Here is a 16,519-nt window from a genome sequence, read left to right as displayed (position 1 = left end):
AGTATATATAATTAAGGCGGCCCTGGTTAGTTTGGTGATAGATTAGTGCTTCATGAGTCAGTTTTCCTCTTCCGTTTTCCATCATGCCACCTAAACTTTTTGTCCCCTTTTATCTGTGTTTCCCCAGTTATAACTACCCCTAATTCAAAAAAGAAAATGCACATGGTATCATGTAGTAAACCCCGGCCCAAATCACATTACCACTTGCCATTAAGAAATTAGAATTAAACCCCAATCCCAAATCCACCTTTTGATTGTAGTTGATGGGCTGATAGTTACCCACACATAGTAATTACCATGCATGTAACACACATGCAAATATTTATCTATATATCCATGTCATATCACGATCGATCGAGCACGTACGTACGTGCGTATGGCCGTGATCGATTGGACGTGGCACCGCAAGACGTTGAAGAGTGCACCAAAGCTTAGGCCGGGGCGTGATGGAACAAATCTTGTTCCGTGTGCAAAAGGCATGTGCCTCAGTGTACTTCGCTCCAAGCCAAAGGCCACCTGATCTTTTGGGCAGGCCAAGCACACTGTTCACCGTCCTTACGTAGTTACGTGTCAATGCCGCACGAGCCAGAGGACGCTCTCTACTGTACACGAGCCTGCAGCACATGCATAATCCTATGTCCTAACTTGCATAATCCTAACTTACTCCTAATATGTCCTAATATGTACTACTTTCCCTGGGTTTAACAAAGAATGTCTTAACTTTGACTAGACTTGAATGCATCTATACACTAAATCATGTCTAGATACATCCAAATTTGACAAACTTAAGACATCTTTTGTTGGACAGAGCGAGTATATCATTGGGAAAAGATAGTTTAGGACCACTGGTTTAGGTGGAGCATTACGTACGTGTACATGCTGGGCATGTAAGCGAGCTCCACGCGTCCATGCATGTGTTGATTAATTATCTTTTGATAAAGTAATTAAGTGAAGAGTGAAAGGATTGACTACCCACAGGAGTAATTAAACTCGGTGCTTCTGAACAGGAAGGCAGAAAATTTCTTTTTATGGTAATGTCCGGCGAATCCCTGCATAGAGATTCTGAAGGGCTCCACGACCCCTCGAACCCGGTCCGACTGGGCCACGTGGGCCCGGCCTATATCCAAAAAAAACGGCCTCCACGTTTCGGGCTCCGGTTGGGCCGTCTTGGCCAATGGTGGCTCGACACATGGCCTGCACTCTGTGACCTCCCATTGGCTGGCTTGGCGACAGCAGCCACGACCCGAGGCGTTGGTCACGTACGTACCAAAGGCACACATGGCAGCCAATAGGAGCAGGTTCCGCTTTACGCTAGGGTATTGTTTAATGAATGTCATTAGTACATAAATAAATTGGTAGGCATCCCCTAAGGCCTAAACTAAGATTAACTAGTCAACATGTGCACAGTGGCTTATACTACTGCTCTCCAGGGGAGGTGGATGATGATAGATCATCCTAAGATTCGTATCGCTTATACTAAGTAGGGATTACCCACCTTTTGCGCCCACCAGCTGTCATGCGTGGTCTTGCCGGTCTCCTTTTCCCTTCCATCCCTTTTCTCCCGCCCCTGAGACCGTATTATAAGACACAACTGTCGGTGATACAGTGAGATTTATTGTGTGCAGTTAGATGCGCATAATCACTCTTTGCAATTTGCGTAACTTAATTACATGTGTAGATCACAAATCTTAATTAACCTGTGTCGTCTGATTGTTGCTTGTCGAACTCATGTTTGCGTTAAGATCAACCGTTACAGGGTTTTTTAGGCAACGGATCACAACGGGTTAGATCAACTATTTGAATTAACCGTAGCTATTTAACCTATTGATTATTCAAGGGTATAAAGGAAATGGCGATTAATTAATTGCCCCTGCATATATAGTTCATTTGAGGATCAGTCACTCCACTTGGGAAAGTAAGCGTCATGAGATATAAACTATCATACATCGACTGCCATAATTTTACGGGATGCATGTACAAAAATGTTTCCATAGGATGTCTCCAGGCAGGCAACTAGCTTAGTTTAACATATAATCACGATTGATTAATCTAATTGTCATTCTCATATGGGGTTGTACTTACGCGAGCAGCGCCAGCTCAAGCTACTCGACAAATCCATAGCTGACAAACTAACACTTATATATCTAACTCTTCTCGATATCTCTTTGGGTTAATTTGGTTGTCCTGATTAGTGACTAAATCAAATTAGCATTAATTCCATTAACAACTTAATTGAGATGCCATCATCTCAAATTGGCCATTAGTTGCACACGATGAGACTAACAATCTAAGGTTGCATCATCTTGGGATCTTGTGTTGCTTGTGGGATTAGTTAATCGGTGGCTAAGTACATGTAGGTATTAGTCTTTTAATAAAAGGACAAGCAGGTGACGCATGGCCCCTCTCAACACGAGAGTCTCGAGGGCACATTATTCGTTTTCATTTAGGCGACAAGTTAAGTACACTTTGATCTAGCCGGCCATTTTTGTTTGGCGATTAAAAATTGAGATAAGCTAGCTATGGTTTTTGAATATATTTGCACAAGACCAGGAAGAAATTTCCTACAAGATGAAGCTAGCTAGGTGAAAGGGATGGCCACGTAATCAACACTTATTTAATTCTTTTGGATTGAACATATATAATGCGGTTAGTTGCCTTCTAGAATACGTGAGATATTGGCAACTTCTTAGGTTCAAGTTTTGCGAAATTCTCGTGTTGGTGATGTGATTGGAAGGTGATGTAAAGCTAGAAATATTGATAAAATAAATAGATGAATATATTGCGTCGGTAGGTGTCCATCTTCATGATATCAACTTGGGCTTGTCCTTTTCTTGTCCCGATTTCCTGAGGCAATTGCAATCTTCGTAGCACCGAATAACTAGAGTATCATTTGGTCCACCTGTGTAGTGCATGCTTGGGTTGGAAACTTATTTGGTTCTCTTAAGAATTAAACTATAAGAAAACTTATATATATATATATAAGTACTAAGATTAACATGGGTGCTCACTTCTTTAATTAGTGAATGCAAGAATTCTTGACCAAATTTATCTGTAGCATAATGTTTGGTCGATTAATTAGTTCTTGGTCGTTGATTTATTAAAAAAAATGTAAGTGCGGTCCATTGAGTTGTTTTTGTCGTGCTTAAGATGTTCATGCTAATTGATTGCTTCCACTCTGAAACATGCATACTCAGCTCGTTTGGCGTTGTTTGCCACCCTGGGCTAGCACTCTCTGTCGAGAGAACTTGCAATGCACGTGACCAAAAAGAGGCTCTGATCACTTTCCTACATGCAGAAACGAACCACCTGGTACTAATTATACTCAGTTTTCGTGATCACTTTTGACATGGTTGTCATACATTAACTCCGCTTTGGTACTATGACATTCCTTTGTGAACCAAGACACTCAAAGAGTGTGATTCTTTTTGGACTATGCATTGTCTTCTTTCATCCACTTTATTTGTTTGGACGGAATTGTAGGAAAAGATAAGGTGATGACCACATCTTTGGTTTGTTTAATACTGTATTAATTTTAGTAATTTCATAATAATCTTTAGCCAGTTGTGAAGGTGGAGCGCAAATTTTTAGTAATATCATATTTAGTGTAAAATAAGTCATAGTAATAGTCATAGTAATATCATATTTAGTGTAAAATAAGTCATAGTAATTTTTAGTAATAGCTGGATCAAGAGATGCATAGTTTTATCATTCTAAATTGTCATAGTAACTAAAGGGCAGGGTGCATAGTTCTGAGAGTTCAATAATTGATCACTACAGAACATTGTTTATATTTATGAAAAAGTGGTCACTTTTGAAAGAAGGAGACATAACAAACTGAATGACCGCCGAGGAACAATTTCCCCAAAGGTTTCCTTGAACCATACTTCGTTAAGTAGGACACCAACCACTAGAAGCAATGGACTAATGAACCATCATATTTCCCAACAAACTACCTATGTGTTGATACCCATACCACAAGGCATCTAGAATTGTTATTGTTTTTTGCCCCCCTAGGAGTAAAGTCTAAAGAACTAATGCTAGCTAAAAACCTTTGGCCTGAGGCTCCCCATGTGAGTCACCATCACCAAGATGTCCCAACTACAAACAAGATCTCAAAAGGGGAGATTTGAAAACACTTTTGCCATGATCTCACTTGAGTCCTTGATGTAGTTTTATGTCAAGAAACCTTATCCCAAATGGAACGTGATTAGATTGTGGGCCACAGCCGGCCTCTTGTTGTTTTGTAGCTAGGGTTCCTCAACTTGATTATTATGCGCCGAAAGATAGCAGCTTGTGTGTGTTTTTGGAGAACTCAAATATGCTATAAATATATATACGTGGTGTTGGAGCATATCCCAATTTTGGGCAAGCATCTGAGTTGTCATGCATCCTCCAGTGGAACCAGGACACGATAAAAACACATCAATTTGTGGCTTTGTAAACATATATGGTTGCATCAGTGTAATTAATTAATCAACTTATTATGCTAGCTGTAGGAACTCTTTAATACTGTACCAGAATTTCACAAGGATACAGTTAATTTTAGTAGGGTCTGAATAGTATTCATTACAGAGCATTAAAAAAATCAATGAATGTCAAGACATCTAATACTGCACTAGCAAGGATGGATTTCCATTGGAGAAAGAAACAACTTTGCTTGTTGTTGAGCAGTTGATCAATCCCCCTCTTTCGTGGGCTCCAAGTCCTAGCTTGTCTAGAAGGGAAGCAATGGAGTCAATGTCTTGTCTGCTTTGGAATCATGTCAAGACCTTAGGGCATCATCATGCTGTACTTAAGTACTTCCCCCTCTCCGTTCCATGGTGTGGTGTGGCACCAACCAGTCAGGATTCAACAGGTAGTGCCAAGGGTTTTAGTAGCCCTAGGAGTGAGTGCTATGATTAGAAGGAAGATGCCATGCTTAAGCTGACACATTGACAAACAATGCAGGGGGATAAAATTAAAGTGCTTGCAGCACCTTGGTGGACTCCTGATCATTTGGTCTGATGAAAGCATGTCCACTTTATTGGTATCTGTACTTTGCATCCTGTCACTACTTGCCCTGTTTTTCTGGTACAGCTACATGGCTCATCTCCTCTTCAGTCCTCTCTCTTTCTCTTTTCCACAGGGGCTCAAACTCAACTGGATAGTTTTGATTGGTGCTGCAAGAGTACTTGATGCATGGTCATCTGATAGAACCCCATCTTTTTCCTGTTCACTGAATCAGCATGTATTTCACACCTAGTAAAATACTACTTTTGCTGGTGATGTGCCAAGTGTGGATGAATTTTGACCTACTTTCAGTTGGCCAAGCAGCTTGACAGACAGTGCGCCCTCCACCCTGGCACATTCCGAAAATTTAATCAATTTGCAGTGCTCCCTTATCCCAATTTTAACCTATGGTAGATCAATTTCCCTGTAGCTCAAATCTCTAGTGCTCTATAGGTACAAATATGAAGCTTAATTAGATGGGGGGGGGGGGGGGGTCCAAACTCTAGCTAAGCCTAAGCCACAAAGGGATCTCATCAGTCATTATTGAGCTGCTTTCTACTGCACGCAGACCTAGGTCGTCGTTGTCTATAATGGCACTTGTGGAGTAAGTAACAATGCTAAATTACTCACTAGTTGCTGTTGATTACCACCTGCATGTGTAGCTTAGGTTTGTTAGTCATGGCATGTAGTGTGGTCTCATGAGGCGTAAGTCTAAGCTCCTAAAGCAGCTGTCGGAGCTACCTAAAGCAGCTGCTAGCTAACTAGCTAGTCATCCATGCATCAGCTTGAGTTACTTGCAAGACAGAGGAGGGATATCACAGAGGAGAATGAGATATGATGCAGCACCAGCATGAACAACAACGACACTGGAAAAGAAATACTGGAGATGATGACATGATGCATCCAAGACAGAGATGAGATGCCATTCAGCAAAAGTTGCCGCTGTTGTTCGACTGATTCCACTCACTGATCCTGAATCCTTTTTTTTTTGACAGCACAGTGATCCTGAATCCTGACACATCGTGTGTCCCGTTTCTGCCCGGAACAAGCGAAAACGTCGGTTCTTCTCCCTCTTGGGCCTTTGAGGCCAATAGCCCACGACGGCTGCTGGGCTCGAAATACCGTTCGGAAATGGTCCGTATTGGGCCGAAGTTAGCTAGATAGGCAGATAGCCCACGGGAGCAAGTCGATTCCTCCGGCCTGCTGTTTGCGCTTTGGGAGTGTAGTACTGTAGATCAGAAGCAAGCAGCCTGTCGGCCTCGTCCCCATACCCAATCCCGCCGGCGGCCCATGATGAGCAAGGCAGGCGGCGGCGGCGGCGCGGCGGCGGGCCCGACAGCGGCTGCTGCGGCCGCCGCGGCGCAGAAGCAGAGGGCGCTACTGCAGAAGGCCGACGCCGACGTCGCTAGCCTCGTCGACAACTTCTCCGCCCTCATCAACATCGCCCGCGTAACGCCTCCCCGCTCCCCGAATCTCTCCTAGCGTAGCCCTCTCCTCGCTTACTGGCTAACCCTAGCTCGCGGCGTCTTCCTGCTCGTCTCAGGTCAACGACCCGCCCGTGCGCAACACGCAGGAGGCGTTCCAGATGGAGATGCGCGCGTCACGTATGGTAAAACGACTCGCCTCACTCATTGTTCGGAGATTTGTTTTTTTGGACTGTTTGAACCATGCCCCGAAAATTGGAGCTTCATCGTTAAGTACTTAACTGAAATGCTACTCCCTCCGATCCATAATAAGTGTCGGGGATCTACTATTATGCCGTAATATCCGTATGTTGTAGTTCACGGATACCATATTCCTACAGCAGCAAAGCATTACTGAGCTGTGTAATCTTGACATCAACTGCAGTGAGATACTTAGATTTAAGTAACCAGGCCATGAACCTAGAAATGCAGAGCTCATAACTGTGACACCTAATCTAGTAGGGGTTGCCGTTGAAGAAGTTATCCCTGTATTAATTCCTGTAATTCTGGGCACAAAAACCTGCAAGTAGATATGTGGTGTAGCTATGGCGATGAGACACAATACGAGAAGGATTGTGTGAATATGATGGCCAGGTTGAAATTGTAGATGCTGGGTTGAATGATGATATGATCAAAACAGGGATCGGTTTAGTAGAATAAGATCTAATAAGGAACTAACTTTAGACGTGCAGGGTAAGATTTCAGAAACATTAATGAAAATTTGAAGCATGGTAATTTTATGGCTCAATGGCTGCATCACCCATGTAGGTGACCTTTCATGGTCATATACTTTCAAAACCCAGTATCTGAAGATACAGAAAACCAGTTTATATGAGAAGAGAAGACTATCTTAGTTTGGCCACCGCAGTTACTGCTGTGATTGTAGCAAGCTCAAACGCCATTTTACTCTACAGATACTGTATAGTAGCAGCTGACTTGATGTTTGTGTTGTATTAATACATTGCAGCCTACTATGTTTTGAGCTAATAATCCTAGAATACCATCAAATCTAGTAGTATTATGGCAACATCTTGAAACTTTGGTTGCCATATGATGTTTGATGTTTTCCAGGTACATTCAGCAGACTCTCTGTTGAAATTAGTCTCAGAACTTAAGAGGACAGCCATCTTTTCTGGGCTTGCTTCTTTGAATGAGAATGTTGATAGGAGGATTGAGGTGCTCAGCCAGCAGGCAGAGGGGACAGATAAAATGTTGGAGAAGATTGGGCAGGAGGCAGCAGCAAGCCTTAAGGAGTTGGAGGCACATTACTACTCATCTGTTGTGCGGACTCCGCTCTACGATTGAGGTGATTATATCTTAGTCCTAGAAGAAATTGTGTATGTTTTAGCTGGTACTAGTTGGAGAGAAGAATTTGAAATCTGCATTTGTACACTGTCGAATTGTTGGATTTGCCTTTAGTGTAACTAAACCGAAGCCGGAATTATATACGATATGTTTATGATTTACACCAATGTTTAAAGTTATGTGTTTATGATTTACCAACCTCGGTGCTAGATTTCATAAAAACATGTCTCATTCAAATTGAAGTTATATGTTTTAGGATTTACTGACCAAGGTTTAGAGTCAAAGAACTTAGCTAGTGAATAGTCACAAATTTTAAACCATATCATTTACTAGGGAAGTATAATTTTTGCATGTTTTGTGTAGTAAGCAAGTTGATGGCTATCTACTGAGTCGAGGAACTTGTTTGTGATCTTAAACACTTTCTTGGTTTTGTTTTCGTTAACTCCGCATAATATATGCCATATGACTAGTACCTTCATGAATTTAAACTCTTTGACTTGCTCTTTATATGTTGACCTGAAGTACTATTGAGATAATTTGTTTCTCAACTAATGACTACAAATGTTATTCAGAACTGTCACTATCATTAACTTATACAACCATTCATGGTTTCAGGATGTCTCTAGCTTTCCGCTGATAGGGGAGTGGGTGAGCTGGCAAGGACATGATCAATGTATCTTGTGTAAAAAAAACATTAAATTATTTAGGTTAAGAACAGATAGTCGTTTTTTGAATGATGTAATCCTTCGCTTTAGAAGATTTTGTAATTTCTTTTTGGAAACGGCTTAGATTTTGTAATTTCTACTTTCCATTGGTAGGTGCTGTTCGCCTTGTCTGGTCGTGTGCGTTTTTCTGCTAGTAAAAGTTGCAGCCCAAACTTGTAACCGTAGTTATCTTTCTCCAAGCTGTTTTTTGTTCCCATCTTAAATAAGGTTGACTATCCTCCCTGTGAGTTTGCTTGTTGCACCGAACCCACAGAACTGGTATTGAATTTCTCAGGTCTCTTTGTAGGAAACCACGTTTTGTTCAGGACACCTGTGAAATCATGGTCCATCAAAAAGACCTTTGGCTAAATCGTGTGATACCAGGAAAAGGCAAATCATACGACGGGAATTTGTGCTTTTCGGCCTCAATTGTCTCGTCAAATGTCATGTCAATTCCAGGACAGCTCTGTACTTCTGCGACTGCGATGGGGACCGAGAAGAGCGAACCGCTGCCTGGGATAGTGATCTCGTATTCTCGTGTACGCAGCTCACTGGGAGATTTCTCTCTCTAGTACCAGTAGCAACATTTTTGGTTTTCGTCATTCGACTTGATGCTCCTTCTTTTTTCATGTGCATTGCAGCATTCAACCACTGGCCTATCTATCTAGCAGAGGTTCCTAGCCTACTTCATGTCCTGACCAGACCTGACCTTGCCAAGTCTTGGCCGTGAAGAAAACAGCCGAAGCTTGTTCCTCAAGTCCATGGAGACGGAGGCACGGAGTGTGCAGCAGCGGCAGCAGCAAGCTGTATCGTGCGGTCAAAAAAAAAAACGCAGCAAACTGTATCGCATTTTTCTTTTCTTTGTCAGGATACCTGTTGGAGCAATGTACTTTGATGTAAAAGGTGCTGGGGCGGATCAGATTGGGTGTTCTGCTCCACCCAATAATTTTTTATTTTTTTTCTATTGATACAAAAAAAATAGAAGAAATAAAGCCGCAGTATATCTTCACGCAATATTACACCAGCTGCGTGCCGACGTGCCGACGTCAGCTCAATGGATACAGTAATCGGCAACATGGTGGTGTAAAGTAAGAAAAAAAAAAGTTGCGATCCTATTGTTTGTATGACGAAGGTTGACCGTCCGTCAAGTTGCACACATGGGGTCGAGAGAGCGGCTGGACGAGGAGGTACAGCCGAGACGCCGACAGTGCAGTGATGAGTGTAGTAGGGTCCCAGCTCGAGCTCGCCTGGCTCAGGCAGCTGGCCGGCCCGATCTGCCAAGTCGATCGATGCCAACTTGCGATCCTTCCACAAGTTTTCCAGGCAGAAAATATGTGCATGCAGCTAGCACGATGCTCTTGCCTGATGGCGTAACGGAACGGAACGAAAATCAATAAAAATCGTTTGCTGGGCTGACTTGGGGTTGGTTGTCTTGTGCCGTGCTATACTACGGCTCAAAGGTCCGTGCAAAAAGAAGCCGCCAGGCGACTCTTTATTTCCATTTTTTAGAGTGCTAGAGGATCGGCCGGCACGTTGACCATGTACACACCGTCGACGGCGGGCCCGGGTTAGCTCTGTCAACTCGCCGCCATGATGTCGTCGGGTTTTAAGCGCACTTTGCCGGGGGTACTAGTACGGAGTACTTTTTTTAACGCTGGCACAGGGGTCGAATACTCGTGTAATTGGATGGCAAGAGGACAACGAATTTCGAGAGGCTCCTCACAGTATTTCTGAACGGTGATCTGACAATCTGAGTACTGAGGGTGTTCAGGATTGTTGGGTTGACAAAACTTGTTTCCTCTTTTAAAATGGGTATGGCCGTTGAGTTGGAAGGAGAAGATTCTACATGCTCAAACTAATTATTTGGAGACAGCTTGCAGGACGAACATGCTACTCCCTCCGATTCATATTATTTGTCTTAAATTTATCAAAATATTGATGTATTATGTTTAAAAAGCGTCTAGATGGAGTACGTACAATTCTCCGGGTTTCATGATATTACCACGCATGCCAGCTTTAATGCAAAAGAAAAACAAAAAACTTTGATGAACTTGCTCTATGTACGTAACGGGGAGAACTGAAGGTATTTTACAGTTCCGGCTATCGGATATGATATTGTGAATCTAATTTAACATGAATGAGCCTTAAAAACGCGGATTTTCTAGAGTACCGAACATGGTTTTTTTGCCTTGTGTTTTACAGATTGTATGTGCCTATTTCTTCTCCGATCGGTAATAAGGTTTAGTCAGAATCAGCTTCATCACTGAGCTGGCGAGTTTAAGTCTCCCAGATCTGTCTGGACGGATCTATAGTGGTTATCCAACCATTTTCGTTGCTTTCTTCTCCAGAACTATGATCTGTTTCTCAGATCATTGTCTCCGGCATCTTCCCGACAGCTACGTCAACATTGTTTTCATGACCTGATATTGTCCAGAGGTTCAGTGGCAGAATCCACCTCGACTCACGGCATGCCACTGGCGAACCCATGAGGAAAACATAGTATTTTTGTCAAAGACTCGTATACAACTTTTTTCTCGTTAAAATTGATCATGCAAGTTTTGGTTCATTCAATACTATATGACTTTAGTCTTCTCGCAAAATAGACAGGGCCTTAAAAAAAACCCGATGATACCTCTTCTACAAGGAAAAGATAGTTTGCATGCAAACGTTCTCGTAAAATCGATATGTTTCAAGTAGGTCACAAACCGATGATACCTCATATTTGCAAGTGTATAACAGTACTTGCATATCAGGCCAATAGTTTACCCAACTAACACAGCGCAAATGTGACACGTAGACAGTGAGGTGTAGGCACCAAAAACCAAATAGAATGGGACGGCGACAGTGAACGTGGATCCTCCACCCTGCGGCCTTCGCTTGTTTCCTTCAGCAGCATTTGCATGCATGTCAATGTTGTGTCCCGTAAGGTAGTTGCGCTGTCACTGTCGTGTCCATAGGATCGATCTGAGCCGTCCGTCACCGATCAGACGGTCTGTACCACGTACAGAGGGCCAGGATCATTAAGTTTGGTGTTTAACGAGCTAATGGGGCCACCTATTTCCAGACAGCTTGGTGTTTCCGCAATGCGTAGAGACTACAGATGCATCTGTCGTACCTGAACTTGTCTTGACATTGGCCACCATGCTATAAAACCACTTGATTTACGGTCGCTTGACCCGCTAAAATAGTTTCATGTGTGTATTTCTCTAAACGTGGCTTGCATTAACCTGTTTGACCATCCACAAAGCCACACACGGCAGGAAAAGAAAGAAAGAAGCAAAGAACAAGAAAGAAAAGAGAGCTGTTTACTGTTCTAAAATCCACAACAAAAGAGCTCGTTTAACACATGATGGAACACAGACGAAGAACGGCGATCAGCACGTAACCTCCCTTGCCAGTCCTGCATGGACCGGGCCCATGGACCGGGTCTGAGAGGAGCAAAGCGTACAAGCCGCGCGGCATCACCAAATTTGGACGGTCCACGACCTGGACCACCAGGCACCAGGGATCAGATACGTGCCTGTCAACAAACTCGGGCCTCTCTGACAAAACGGTCCCACACTGGGACACTACAGAAACAGGCAACGAAAAGACTCTGCCCACCGCCACGCCAAGCGGTGCCAGCGTTTTCGCAACTGCACGGTCCCCGGACCCACGTGTCAGCCGACCAGACGTAATTCCTCTTCGTGCTTAACTGCTGACAGCCGCTGGGCCCGCCCGGGCCAGACTCATCGTATCTAAACTCCAATTCTAAAATACTCTACTACCGAGTCCATCACGTGTCAGGTTTATATATGCAAGTTTAGAGCATGCAACGCAATGGAGACGATCATACGAGACGGGAAGGTAAGGTAATTAAGCATAAGCATTGGAACTGCAATTCAGATGTTAAATAACAAATGTACTGGACCATCAAAGGACAATGCACACTCACTTACGAGAAGTACTTCGCTACGTCCTTCACTGACACAGAACCGAACCTCTGACTACAGACTACAGAGTACTCAGCTCACTAGACTAAGCATTGCTTACTACTACGACAAGTTCACTAGTGCCAATAATACCAAATCTATTTGATCTCATTATACGAGCTGATAATAACAGAGAATAGAGATGTAGCAATGAGCAATCCAATTGGGATCGCTGAATTTTGCTTTGCTTGCTTACTAGTCGACGGCGGCGCCTGGGCTGGGCGGCGATTGTTGGGCGGAGTCTGCTCACCGCTCGTCCGGCACCCGGTAGGAATCCACGGTGATCTCCGATAACCACGCGCCGGGGAGTAGCGACTGGGGACGAGGAGTTTCACGGAATTACAAACGGGTCCCTGAGGGGGGCTGGAGTGTAAGGGAAGGAAACAGAGGGAAGGGAGGGCAGGAACTCACATCGAGCTGCTTCTGCACGGCGCGGGGCCGGCGGCGAGGGCGGCGGCGCGGGCGTGCGCCGGTCAGGGCGTAGACGTCCTCCTCGATCTCGTCGGCGGTGAGCGTCGCGGAGAACCGCGGCCGGTCGAGCGCGTCGGCGCGGACCGCCCTCCGCCCGGACGACGGCGACGCGCTCGCGGCCGCGGCGGCGGGCGCCATGGCCGGGCGCCGTCTTCGGGTGCGCAGCTTCCACGGCGGCGGCGGCGCCTCCGCCTCGACGGACAAGGCCTCCGCGTCCGCGGCGGCGGCGGCCGTGCTGCTGCCGCTGCCGCCGCCATGGCCCTGCGCCGCCACGTCGCGGAGGCTGAGCAGAAGCTTCTCCCTGACCTCGCCGAGCTCCTCGGGGGAGGAGCGCCGGGAAGCGGCGGGGGAGAGGGCGTCGCCGGCGCGGTTGACGGGCGCGCACCGCAGCACGCGGTGGCTCCCCCACGTCTTGAGCGACGACGACAGCGGCGCCAGACGAGCTCTCGCCGCACCCCCTTCCTCCGCTGCGGCCGCGCCCGCCCCGCCGCCTCCCGCGACGACGGGATCCGAGGGCTGCCGCTGCGGCTCGGCCGAGATCACCATGGCGGCGGCGGACGACGACGTCTCGACGCGACGCACGCGCGGCCCGCCTCAACTCCCGCTCCTCCGCCGCGGCCTCAGACCCCGGCGGCGGCGGCGGCGAGAAGGGCAGGGCAGGGCGGCCCGGACGTGGTGAGGAGAGGGACGAGACACGAGAGACGAGGGTGTGGGTTTCGTTGGGCGATGGATGGAAGTGTGTTGCGTTGTGTTTTGGGCGAAAGGAAAAATAGATGGAATAGTAGGCATCGCCGGCGAATAAATATTGGGGGCGCGTGTGCGTGTTTCTGTGTGCAGCAGGGGCATTACGGGGTTTTCACCTTTCTGCTTTACTTACTTATTTTAAAAAAAAAACTGGCTTAATTGACTATTTTCTTTTTCTTTTCTTTTCTTTTCTTTTGACACGTAAATTGCCTCTTTTCTCTACTTTTGGATTCACACATGGAGGAACGAGAAGGTTGTGATTTCCGTTTACGTTGATTGGTTGCGAGTAAAATTATTTCACATTTCGCGCTGAATGAGCCTCTCGCTCACTGCACTGGTCACCAAACTGAGTGGTCTTTTGAAAATATCTTTCCATTAAATGAAAATCAGGAGTTCATTTAACGCAACTTTTCCACTAGTGTATCTACCTCTTGTGTTATTGCCTGGCAGCCGGTTAAGTGGTTGTAACAAGTTGGCCCACAAGCAAAGGGAAAAATGTGAAAACAAAATACAATGTTCTTAGCCAAATGTAAAAGAAATGAACAAAGCTGGTTAAAAAGATCTAGATTATCATAATCCGGCTCAGCACCAAACTCATCCTTGATAGATGGAGTAGTTGAATATTCATCTCTAATGCTCATATATACATCTTAGATTTAACGCTATCATAGTGCTCCCCTTCGTTCATGAAAATATTTGTTTTGGACTAATTTGCTGAGACCAAGGGACGGATTTTGTTCCAATCTTGCCCTTGAATACTCGCATGCGTTACTAGGTGTGGAGGTGTAAACGTTTTGTTGTAACGTAAAGGTCATCAGGAGTCGTGACTTAGTTTTCATGTTAGGAAATGAACTAATGTGGACGTAATACCAGGGTTTTTGATAGACATGAGTTACTAGGAGAAGATATTTGTAGAAACCAATCACTCGACTACCCTAGTATGCCCAGCGGTGGAGCGTCTTGGAGGCCAAACTGGGCCACGACACGCCCCCCCCTCCCTACAAACTCCAATTTCTCTTTTTACTATGTATGTTTAACATGTATTAGCACAATCCATATACTAATCACGCATGATTTTAACCGGACATAGATACTCCATTCGATTCATTGGCCACACTGTGAGAAAATCTTAGGCGAGCGTGCATGAGAATCTACATCCGCGAACTAGCTCTTCAGTCAGCACCGCGCGCCCTGTCCAGCTCACTTCAATCAACAAGTTGCACAACCAACCGCAAGAACAAGACTCAACCGCATTAACCAACAGATCGAACATGTCAGTTGTGTTAGACGACGAGGCCAAGTATAATTTAATGAATCTTAGTCTGACGCCCTTTTTCGAAATTGGTTATTTCAGTTATTTTAGTTATTTTTTTGCAAGGTTCTACACTACACACAAAAGAATAGTTATATATTATACTCCCTCCGTCTCATATTAAGTGACTCAAATTTGTTTAAAAATGGACGTATCTATATACTAAAATACATGTAATATTTCGGCACTTAATATGGGACGGAGGAAGTAGATTTTCATATAATTCACAAAACCTCTCAAATGTGCCCTAGTGTAGTATGGGTATGTTTATTTTTAGTTAATATATGTTGATTTTTTTCTAACCATGTCAATTACCATGTAAAATCAACGAAACTGAACATTTAAGATTGTACCAATCCAACTAAAATTTGATGAGATACTCTGATTCAAATATGTCATAATAAAAAATTCTTGCATATCGTCTGTTCGATATGAAATTAGCCCCCTCTTGGCTTTCCATCACGCTCCGCCACTAAGTATGCCCTCTAATTAGGAGATTGCCGAGAAAATTAGGACATCATAGTTTAGAGAACAATGGGGACAAACGGGTTATCTTTGAGCTGGTAACTAATACACCGAAGCACAAAAGAAGAATAAACCGAGGTAGAATGAGTTATTGGAGTAATAGGTGGATATTGAAATGTATATGGTGGGTCACATAGCACAAATGTTTTTGCAAACAAACCATAGGAGGAGTGCTATGTCTGGATCACGAGGGCACAAATTTGGCATGGCTTTTAACCAACTCACTATGCATTCCGTTGCATAATGAAAGCCATCCATTGTTATAGTACTCCCTCCGTCCCATATTAAGTGATTAAAAACTGCCTATATATGGATGTATCTATACCTAAAAAATGTCTAGATGCATATAGTAGAAAGTCACTTAATATGAGACGGAGGGAGTATGTCATTGCCCATCGCGTTTTTAAAGTTGTTTTTATTGATCATTAATTTACATTTGAAGCCACCATAGTCTTTAATGTCCATGGTTAAGTTGCGACGACTTCTCGTTGTAACTCTGTAGATCCTCTCACTAAAAGAAATTGCAATCAACGTTCACTCTGAGTAAAAACTACTGACCAATATGTGGAAAAAATTGTTCCCCATGAATGCTACATCGGCAATCGAGCAATACTATACGCTGGTTCGTTTTCAGGTGTGTTAAAATGTGTGACAATATATGATTGATGCTACGTTCAGTCTGAAAGAAGATAATTGCAGTCAGGTTGCTGTGGAGCAGGAGTGTAGGACACATAAGAACATGCGGCATGATTAGCAAAAGCGATATGGCTAGATGATCCCTTAATGATTGCCGATATTTATATATTGGCAAAGTACAAGTCCTTGTACGCATGCAAGCCGATATTTATATACAGTATATTGATATATGGGAAGAAGGCAAAAAAGTAGACGAGAAACCACATTGACCTCGTTTCCAAAATGCTTTGCTCTTTTGACCATATCGCCAATTCACAACAGCACGACACTGCAATAGTAATATAATCTACCGAGTACGCAGTAATAAACTTTAATCCATTCACCACATTAAAATCTCGC

General features: G+C 44.2%; 2 protein-coding genes and 1 long non-coding RNA gene across 4 annotated transcripts; 2 read left to right on the top strand and 1 right to left on the bottom strand.

Annotated features, from left to right (window-relative positions):
• The first annotated feature begins 4,861 nt into the window (after nt 1–4,861).
• On the top strand, nt 4,862–5,265 carry LOC112270829. Its single transcript, XR_002963323.1, has 2 exons — nt 4,862–5,026; nt 5,101–5,265. It is a non-coding gene; the product is annotated as an uncharacterized LOC112270829 (long non-coding RNA).
• A 236-nt stretch (nt 5,266–5,501) lies between these two features.
• On the top strand, nt 5,502–9,211 carry LOC100823677 (mediator of RNA polymerase II transcription subunit 22a). 2 transcript variants are annotated; one of them, XR_002963322.1, is made up of 5 exons: nt 5,502–6,438; nt 6,533–6,598; nt 7,524–7,758; nt 8,769–9,000; nt 9,103–9,211. XR_002963322.1 is itself a non-coding variant. In XM_003568026.4 (4 exons), the coding sequence occupies exons 1-3, from the start codon at nt 6,280–6,282 to the stop codon at nt 7,755–7,757; spliced, it is 459 nt and encodes a 152-aa protein (XP_003568074.2). In that variant the 5' UTR covers nt 5,515–6,279; the 3' UTR covers nt 7,758; nt 8,373–8,709. The 2 variants fall into 2 exon arrangements, 1 of the variants encoding a protein (XP_003568074.2); XM_003568026.4 differs by lacking the exons at nt 8,769–9,000; nt 9,103–9,211 and adding an exon at nt 8,373–8,709 and having other exon boundaries at nt 5,515–6,438.
• Nucleotides 9,212–12,308: 3,097 nt separating this feature from the next.
• Nucleotides 12,309–13,684, bottom strand: LOC100830090. The gene is made up of 2 exons (XM_010234652.3): nt 12,844–13,684; nt 12,309–12,747 (listed from the first exon to the last, which is right to left on the bottom strand). Exons 1-2 carry the CDS (start codon nt 13,447–13,449, stop codon nt 12,679–12,681), a joined length of 675 nt encoding a protein of 224 aa, XP_010232954.1. The 5' UTR covers nt 13,450–13,684; the 3' UTR covers nt 12,309–12,678.
• Nucleotides 13,685–16,519: the final 2,835 nt, after the last annotated feature.

This window comes from Brachypodium distachyon, chromosome 2 (genome assembly GCF_000005505.3).
Source record: "Brachypodium distachyon strain Bd21 chromosome 2, Brachypodium_distachyon_v3.0, whole genome shotgun sequence".
NCBI lineage: Eukaryota > Viridiplantae > Streptophyta > Magnoliopsida > Poales > Poaceae > Brachypodium > Brachypodium distachyon.
This window is presented reverse-complemented; position numbering and strand designations above follow the sequence as displayed.

Excerpts from the sequence above, each read along its gene's own strand:
- LOC100830090 (XM_010234652.3), bottom strand. The coding sequence starts at position 13,449 with ATGGTGATCTCGGCCGAGCCGCAGCGGCAGCCCTCGGATCCCGTCGTC. Across the intron at positions 12,748-12,843 it reads CCGTGCAGAAGCAGCTCGAT|TCGCTACTCCCCGGCGCGTG; the intron begins GTGAGTTCCTGC and ends CCTCGTCCCCAG.
- LOC100823677 (XM_003568026.4), top strand. The coding sequence starts at position 6,280 with ATGATGAGCAAGGCAGGCGGCGGCGGCGGCGCGGCGGCGGGCCCGACA. Across the intron at positions 6,439-6,532 it reads CCCTCATCAACATCGCCCGC|GTCAACGACCCGCCCGTGCG; the intron begins GTAACGCCTCCC and ends TGCTCGTCTCAG. Across the intron at positions 6,599-7,523 it reads AGATGCGCGCGTCACGTATG|GTACATTCAGCAGACTCTCT; the intron begins GTAAAACGACTC and ends GATGTTTTCCAG.